Source organism: Arachis hypogaea, chromosome 15 (assembly GCF_003086295.3).
Source record: "Arachis hypogaea cultivar Tifrunner chromosome 15, arahy.Tifrunner.gnm2.J5K5, whole genome shotgun sequence".
Classification (NCBI taxonomy): Eukaryota; Viridiplantae; Streptophyta; class Magnoliopsida; order Fabales; family Fabaceae; genus Arachis; species Arachis hypogaea.
The window spans coordinates 33157320-33166800 of record NC_092050.1 but is presented as its reverse complement, the minus strand read 5'-3'; the positions used below and the strand labels follow the sequence as shown (position 1 = coordinate 33166800).

The 9481-nt window shown below is 27.4% G+C and overlaps 1 protein-coding gene across 1 annotated transcript; it reads right to left on the bottom strand.

The window, feature by feature from the left end:
• Positions 1 to 488: 488 nt before the first annotated feature.
• Positions 489 to 7099, bottom strand: LOC112750153 (glutathione S-transferase U17-like). The gene is made up of 2 exons (XM_025798725.3): positions 6638 to 7099; positions 489 to 1110 (listed from the first exon to the last, which is right to left on the bottom strand). The coding sequence occupies exons 1-2, from the start codon at positions 6959 to 6961 to the stop codon at positions 721 to 723; spliced, it is 714 nt and encodes a 237-aa protein (XP_025654510.1). The 5' UTR covers positions 6962 to 7099; the 3' UTR covers positions 489 to 720.
• Between the last annotated feature and the right edge of the window lie 2382 nt (positions 7100 to 9481).

The window sequence follows — 9481 nt, the reverse complement described above, 5'->3', positions numbered from 1 at the left end:
ATCCACGTTGGCACTTAACTCTGGGTTAACTGCCAGATCAGCGCGGGTAAATGACACATCAGCTTTTTCCGTCAACTATGGACGGGGGATAAATGGGAGGGGGCGCGATGAGTGATTTTTTGCATAGATAGAGACCGGTATGGGTTAGTTTTTTGGTGAGGGATCGCGTTGTCCTAATTAGAAATGGACAGGGACCAGGTTGGGTGTTTACTAAAAAAAAAGACAAAATATAGTAGATATTATAATGTAATTCAATTAAGTATGTGTTGTAGTCACCAAAAAATTAAGTATGTGTTGTGGTTGGTATGGTATCACTTAACGTGCCACATTAGTAAATTTTAATGATATTAGTAATAAAAGTGTCGGAAGAATTAATGTAACCAAATTAAAATCTATGAAGGACAAATTTGTTTAAAAAATTCTTCTTAAACACTAATTTAAAAAATGAATGATTTTTTAAAAATAAGTTTAAATATTTACTCGTATAATTAAACTCTTAAAATTGTGGCCACAAATTATTCTTTTGTAATTTACATATAGAGTTAAGCATAATATGAATTTCACTGAATGTCCAAGTACCATATGCTAGTGATGTTATTATACAAGATCATCTCCCACGGTAAATAAATAGATAAAAAAGAAGCCATCATAGAAAACATAATATTCAAACCAAAGAGAAAAGGAAACTCCATGGTCTCACAACATCATTCCAATAACATTTTACTTGGCAGCAGCTTTTGCAGTAACCCATTTACGTCGAAAAGCCTTACAAAACAAAACAAGCTTGTCATCAATCTCTGGAAGAGTTTCAGTCACAACTGAATTCGCAATAAAATTTGTAGTCCAATTCGCTAACTCTGGAAACTTGTGGACGGTGAGGACCTTCTTTCCATTCATCTTTTCTAACACATATAGAAAAGGCAAGAAGCTCCCAAGGGCAATGTCAATGAATCCAACGTCGTTCCCTCCAAAGAAGGGCTTTCCTTCACTGCATTTGTTGAATGCCACTTCCAACGTCACAAGCACTTCTTCCTCCAATTGCTCAAAGTGTGGCTTCCTTTCCTCTTCATCTTCAAAAGCCATTAGAATGTTCCACATGCAAACAAATAACTAGGTACACCCAAATTTAATTGCAAAAAGAAATTGATTGAAACCAACGTTAAAATGAATTAGGTATGCATACAATTAGCTAGAAGGACGGAAGATCTATATATTTGGATTATTTAGGATTTTTATTCTTCCAAAAGTGGTATAGGAAAGTAAATGTAAATAAACAAGTTTTAGTCTTTAAAAGTGGTATGGAAAAGTAAATTTAAATAATTAAGTTGTTGTACATGTTATGCTGACTTTGATTTAGAGATAGAAATGCTATGGGGCAACATTTTCGATCGAGAAAAATGAGGAATTAGCTAGTGTTGGTTCAAATCCAAGACAAATGCAAAAGAAAAATATTATAATAAGTTTTTCCTTGATATAAAAGATTTTAGGTATAATAAATTTAATGATAATCTATTTTCAAATCAATGTGGAAATGAATATCTTAAATCTTGAACTATTTATATTTATGATAAATAAAATGTTTAATTACTCTATTGGTCCTTATAGTTTTGCGAAATTTTTAATTAGGTCTTATATTTTTTTTAATTGAATCCTTGCATCAAATTTTATTTTTAATTATGTCCCTATACTTTTTTTTCTTTTATTTGAGTCCATATCCCAATTTTTTTTAATTGAGTCCCTATATAATTAAACCAATTACTGTTAAGAGGAACCTAATTAAAAAAAAATTGGTGCAGAAACCTAATTAAAAGAAAAAAAAGTATAGGAACCTAATTAAAAATTTTGCGAAACTATAGAGACCAAAAGAATAATTAAACCTAAATAAAAATACTTGACGAATATAAAAACTTAATAACCAGATCAGTCATATATATATATATATATATAGTTTTAATAACTTTAATCGTATCCTACTCACAAATCATCAATTTGAAAATAAATATTTAAATATGGAACTATCTATATTTATGATAAACAAAAATGTTCTACAACAATAACAACAAAGCCTTATCCCATTAGATGAAGTCGATTACATGAGTACTGCTATTTAACTAAATTAGTTATTATATAATTGTGTATATTTATATGTTATTTTTTATATTTTTTAATTAAGTAATTAACTACATGAGTACGGCTACACATACAAGTCTTTTTGACATATAAGTTATACAAGTCACTTATGTAACGCGCACGTGAAATCACATTGTTCCTCTTTGTATTCCGCGTTCCTCCTCCTTCTCTTCCTTCTTCTTCTCCTTTTTCTTTGCGTTTTTCCTCCTTTTTCTTCGCGTGTTTCATCTTCATTGTCGTTTTTTTATTACTGTTATTGTTGCTGCATTTTTTTCCTCCTCTTCTTTCTATTGATTTTGCAACATTATGTATTTTTTTCTTTGTTTGATTTTTTTCTCCCAAGAATGAGGAAGAGAAAGAGGAAGAGTTTTGAATTATGCAGAACTTATCAGCACATATACACCGAAAATTCTTAAATAATACACTCGAATATCTTTGTGTTACACCCAAATATCTTCATGTTACACCCAAATTTATTGCAAATACAGAAAAATATTACCTCTAATGCTGTATTTTTTTCTTCTTTTTTTTCTTATTTCTTTCTTTCTTTTAGTTGAATGAATGTAAGTTCATCATCTTCCAAGTAATTTTACAGCGGGCAAAAAACAGAAATAAGCCAAGGGAGAAAATAATTTACGTGAATAAGCCAAAACGAAAACTGCTTCATGAATCCACCAACGCACGTTTATATGTAATTCGAACCAGCTTGGTTCGAACTCTATTTCTACATAATCCGAACCAGCTTGGTTCGAATTATACACAAACACATGCACACACATAATTCGAACCAGCTTGGTTCGAATTATGTAGAAACACACGCACACACATAATTGGAACCAGCTTGGTTCGAATTACACACAGTAATTCATGGTATAATTCGAATTATGCTGTTAAAAAATTAATAATTTATTAAAAAAAATTTATTGAAAAATTTATTAAAAAAATTAATAATTTAAAAATTAAAAAAAATATATTTTTATTTCATACGTTAAAAAAAGCTAACAAAATATTTAATTACGAGACTTCTTTAAAATATTAATGAGCTATCAATTCAAATTCCATACAATACTTTTCTGTCCATTTTTAATAGTTCATGAATATTTTTTAATAATTTTTTTTAAATTATACTACAAAAAATATTTTATCCTATGCAAAACAATTTTAAAAAAACGGCTTAAAAATGTTAGGAGTACTATAAAAATTTGTAATGTTATAATAACTTAGGTAAATACATGCATGTACTCAAATTTTAAATAAAATATTCTACATAGTCAATAATAATTTAGAAATTAAAGAAAATATTTTATTCCATACAAAATAATTAAAAAATATATTTTATTCTATTCAAAATAATTTTAAAAAATGGCTTAAAAGATGTTATGAGTACTATAAAAGTTTGTAATATTCTTGTGATTTAGGTAAATATATGATAAAAATATTTTTTCTTTAATTTCTAAATTATTAGTGACTATGTGGAGTATTTCTTTAATATCCTAAGTCATTAGGACATTACAAATTTTTATAGTACTTCTAACATCTTTTAAGACATTTTTTAAATTATTTTGTATAGAATAAAATATTTTTTTGTGGTATAATTTAAATAAATTTATTAAAAAATATTCATGAGCTATCAAGAATGGGCAGAAGAGTATTGTATAGAATTCGAATTGCTCACCATATAATTTGAATCAGAGTAATTCGAACTTCCCTATGCGTAATTCGAATCATGTAATATCTCACCATATAATTTAAATAATTTTATTATAAAATTATCATGAATATTTTTTAATAAATTAATTTAAATTATACCATAAAAAAATATTTTATTCTATGCAAAATAATTTAAAAAATGGCTTAAAAGATGTTAGAAGTACTATAATAAAATTTGTAATGTCCTAATGACTTAAGACATTAAAGAAATACTCCACATAGTCACTAATAATTTAAAAATTAAAGAAAAAATATTTTTATCATGTATTTACCTAAATCACTAGAATATTACAAACTTTTATAGTACTCATAACATCATTTAAGCCATTTTTTAAAATTATTTTGTATAGAATAAAATATATTTTTTAATTATTTTGTATGGAATAAAATATTTTCTTTCATTTCTAAATTATTATTGACTATGTAGAGTATTTTATTTAAAATTTGAGTACATGCATGTATTTACCTAAGTTATTATAACATTACAAATTTTTATAGTACTCCTAACATTTTTTAAGCCATTTTTTAAAATTGTTTTGCTTAGGATAAAATATTTTTTGTAGTATAATTTAAAAAAAATTATTAAAAAATATTCATGAACTATTAAAAATGGACAGAAAAGTATTGTATGGAATTCGAATTGATAGCTCATTAATATTTTAAAGAAGTCTCGTAATTAAATATTTTGTTAGCTTTTTTTTAACGTATGAAATAAAAATATATATTTTTTTATTTTTTAAATTATTAATTTTTTTAATAAATTTTTTAATAAATTTTTTTTAATAAATTATTAATTTTTTAACAGCATAATTCGAATTATACCATGAATTACTGTGTGTAATTCGAACCAAGCTGGTTCGAATTAGTGTGTGTTTGTATGTAATTCGAACCAAACTGGTTCGAATTATGTGTGTGCGTGTGTTTCTACATAATTCAAACCAAGCTGGTTCGAATTATGTGTGTGCATGTGTTTGTATATAATTCGAACCAAGCTGGTTCGAATTATGCAGAAATGGAGTTCGAACCAAGCTGGTTCGAACTACATATAAACGTGCATTGGTGGATTCATGAAGCAATTTTCGTTTTGGCTTATTCACGTAAATTATTTTCTCCCTTGGCTTATTTTTGTTTTTTACCCTTTTACAGCATTATGTGTTTCTTCTTCTTCTTTGTTTGATTTTTTTATTTTTATTCTTATTAATTGAGTAAAACAAGAAGAAACTTGAGAAGATAAAATAAGAAAAAAAAAGATGAATAAGAAAAAAAAGAAGATGATGATGATGATGAAAAAGAAGAAGAAGAAGCATCAGAAGATGAGAAGGAGGGAGAAGATAGTTTTAAATTATGCAGAACTTATCAGCACACATACACCAAAAATTCTTAAACAACAGATATCTTCGTCTTACACCCAAATTTGTCGCAAATATAGAAAAATATTTTCTTTAATGCATAAATTTTACATTACATTCAATTCAAACCATCAACGATGAAACATTAAATTAACTAGAGTGAACCACACCCAGCCACTTGATTGGATTCAAAACAATAATCAATTTTGTTATGGTTTAAATGACAATAATCTGAACTTAAATTATTCATTATCTTCAACAACGAAATAACTGATGATGGAGGAGAAGGAGAAAAAGAAAGAAGGAGAAGAAATTCCAATAAAAAAAGGAGGAAGAAGAAGAGGAGGAGGAGGCGGTGTTGGTGATGACGATAACAAAAGAGAAGAAAAAGAATGTGCGCGCGTGAATATAAATAACTTGAATAGAGTTATATAAAAAAATGACTTGTATAGGGAGAATAATTGTAACTACTGATAGAATAATTAAATTTATTATATTATAATAATCAATCTTGTTGTAACTGGATAATCTAACATAGTAGTGTATATAATTAAGTGTTATTACGAACCCAAAATTAAACAATAGTAACATACAACCATCCTACATTAATTAGCCACTGTATATAGGAATGTATTTTTTGTGTTTATTAAAAAAATTAATTATGATACAGTAAAATATTTAATTATTTAATTATGATAATGTTTGATTATTTTATTATGATATTTTTAATTATTTTGGTGATTAAATGATTAATTACTTTATTTTAAAAAAAATATAAATAACATATACAAATATATACCAACGTATATTATAGTTAATTTTTTATGTCTGCTTATATTCTTGTATTACAAAGATATTCCTATCTTTTAATGGTCTTCTATTTAACTTTTTTCCTTTTAGAATTTTAATTTGAAACAACAACTACCTACATGTACAATTAAACATGCAAATCGATAGGCCTTTGATTTGCTATAGTCAAGGTAAATTTTGATTTGTATATCAGATAATAATAGAACTAATTTTATTTATTTCTAACTGTCATTTATCTAGAGAAAGAGATAAATAGGATAAACATACCCATACCCATGCCAAAAAAAATTTAGAAAAAAATTTTAATTATTAAAACAGTTCTCAAAATTTGTCATGAGAATTGTTTATATATATAGAAGGACTAATATGATAATTTAAAATATCATTAGAAATGATTATGCTTTATATTAAATAATAATAAAAATTAATTTGGTTAACTTTTTAGTAAAATTTGATGTAAAAATTGATATATTTAATAAAATAAAAGATTAAAAATGGATTGGTTATTAAAGTTTGTTGTGAATTAAATTATTTGACCAAATTTTTTTTATGATCTGATTTAGAATTAACTCTTAAAAAAACTAGGGAATATTCTCCGTTGAATATAAAAATACATAAATAGAATAAAATAAGCATACCTTATCATCAATGTATGAAACCCAGAATCTAGCAATTGCTCTGTCATAAGCATCTTGAGGAAGAATAGAAGGACCATTGGACCAAACCTCGTCAATATATTGAACTATGACTAAGGATTCACATATGGGTTTGTCACCATGAATTAGAACTGGGATTTTCTTGTGCACAGGATTGGAACGAAGAAGAAGATCACTTTTGGAATTCAAGTCCTCTTCAATGTTCTCATATTCCAATCCTTTAATGTTAAGTGCAATCTTCACCCTTGTGACAAATGGACTGAACCATCCACCCAAAAGCTTCAAGTCACTACTTTTTGCTTCCATCACTATTATATTATTGAAACTCTGTTATCTACTATGTAGGTTACCACTTACCACCCATGAAGCAAAGCATGAAGTGTATATTTATAATGACAGAGATGAGACATTTGTGAGTTGTGACATGTGAATAATGATGTCAGTGAGCTACGCTACCCAACCTCCTCTCCTTATCACTGATCCACATCTCCTTAAAAGGCATTACTAGTAGTTTGATGTCCACTGAATTAGCAGCCCCATCGTTGAACAACTTGTTGTTCCTCACCTTCCACGCACACCAAATTACGGCAAAGAACAAAATCATTCAACTCTCTTTAATTTGTTTTTCTTCTGTATTCTAATACCCGACCAACTCTCAAAACATTATCTTGAATTGCCAGGCCACACCCACGATAATTCCATACAAGCTCAAAATATCGCTCCAAACCCTCCATGTTATGTCAAAACCAATAAACAAATAGTGGGTAGTTTCGATTCCAACCTCCCAAAGAGTACAATTTGACATAGATTGATCATTGGATCCCACACCTGCTGAGTTTGTCCTTTGTATTCAGTACAACTTAAGAGGAAAATATTTTCCGTTTTTATTTTTTGAAAATAATTTTCATTTTCAATTTTTACATTTTAAAAAATGTGATTGGATTATGAAAAGAGAATTTATTTTCAAATGTTAAAAATAATAAAAATATCTTTGGTTGATCTAGTTTTAAAATTTAAAATTATATTTTTATTCAATTATAATTTTAGTTATTTAATTTTTTATTAAGTTAACATTCAAATATGAAATAAATTACTATTTTAAAATAATTAATTGCATTCATAATAAAAAGAAATTATTTATATCGTAAAATATATAAGATTTTAGAAAGTTATACTATTTTATTTTATAAAAAGTATATCTCAATAACTATAAATTATGTAAAAAAAATTATAAATCCAAGTAGTTCATGAATACACAAATTTAAATTAATAAAATCATTAGCTACATAATATCAAGAATATAAACACTTACGAAAATTGGTTATTGATTCACTACACTATACATAATGGTTAGTTCTATTGTTAATTTTTTCTATTAAAAAACCTATTTTTATTTAATAAAATGATGAAAGATATATGCATAAATAAAATATAATATAATGATAATGGTTAGTTCTATTGTTAATTTTTTCTATTAAAAAACCTATTTTTATTTAATAAAATGATGAAAGATATATCTATAAATAACATATAATATAATGATAAAATTGTGAAAGAATAGAAAAAGCAAATAAAAGAATTTTTATTGATTGTTGATTGATTGAATTGTATTGAAGTGTAAAACTAAATATATATAGAGCATTGGCCTAAGAAAGATAAAAACAAATCAAGATAAGATAAGAACAACTAAAGATAAGATAAAGAAAAGATAAGATAAGATAATAAAGACTAAAATTGTAATTGAATTTATGTATTCTGTTGGGCTGAATTTGTGGGTCACGAGACTTCTTTATTGTTGTCATGGGTTAAGGTGGAAGAGTAGTTTAATACGCCCCCGCAAGCTGGTGGATGGAAGATGTCAATAATCCACAGCTTGGATATGTTCAGGAAAACGCGGAGGAAGATGCGTGCGGCGGAACTTGAGCTGTCGACAGCAAAAATATAAAAGGAGATGATGTGCTTGAGCAGCGATCTTCAAAAAATTGCGTGTGGCGGAGCTTGAGCTGCCGGCGGCAAAAATATAAAAGGAGATGCTGTGCTTGGGCAGCGATCTTAAAAAAAATGAAAAAATAAGCGTATAGAGCGCAATAAGATTGATCTTTAGAGGGCGTGTATGACGCAATAAGAGTGGTCGGCGCATAGAGCGTAATAAAAGAGGGCGCGTAGAGCACAATAAGAGATTGCGCGTAGAGCGCGATAAGAAAGAGGGTGCATAGAACGCGATAAGAGTGCAGATAGAATTGCTAAAACAGAATGCAGATTAAACTGCTGAAACAGAATGCAGACAGAACTGCCGGAAGAAAGCGCAGACAGGCCATAGTGATTATTCCATGAATGATAGTTGTTTCCTGGATAACCAAGACTGATGTTGGATTTTTACTTGGATGGATGTAATAGAGATTGGTTGAATTCTGAGCTAAATTAGAAGATTGATTATTCATTGTGAGAGGAGGTTGAAAAAGAAGTAGGTGATTTTTCACTGAAAAGATGATAACATATATATCCTCGTCAAGGAGGATACCCTGGCTCTGATAGCATGATAAAATTGTGAAAGAATAGGAAAAGCAAATAAAAGAACTTTTATTGATTGTTGATTGATTGAATTGTACTGAAGTGTAAAACTAAATATATATAGAGCATTGGTCTAAGAAAGATAAAAACAAATAAAGATAAGATAAGAACAACTAAAGATAAGATAATAAAAAAGATAAGATAAGATAATAAAGACTAAAATTGTAATTAAATTTATGTATTCTATTGGGTTGAATTTGTGGGCCACAAAACTTCTTTATTGTTGTCATGGGTTAAGGTGGAAGAGTAGTTTAA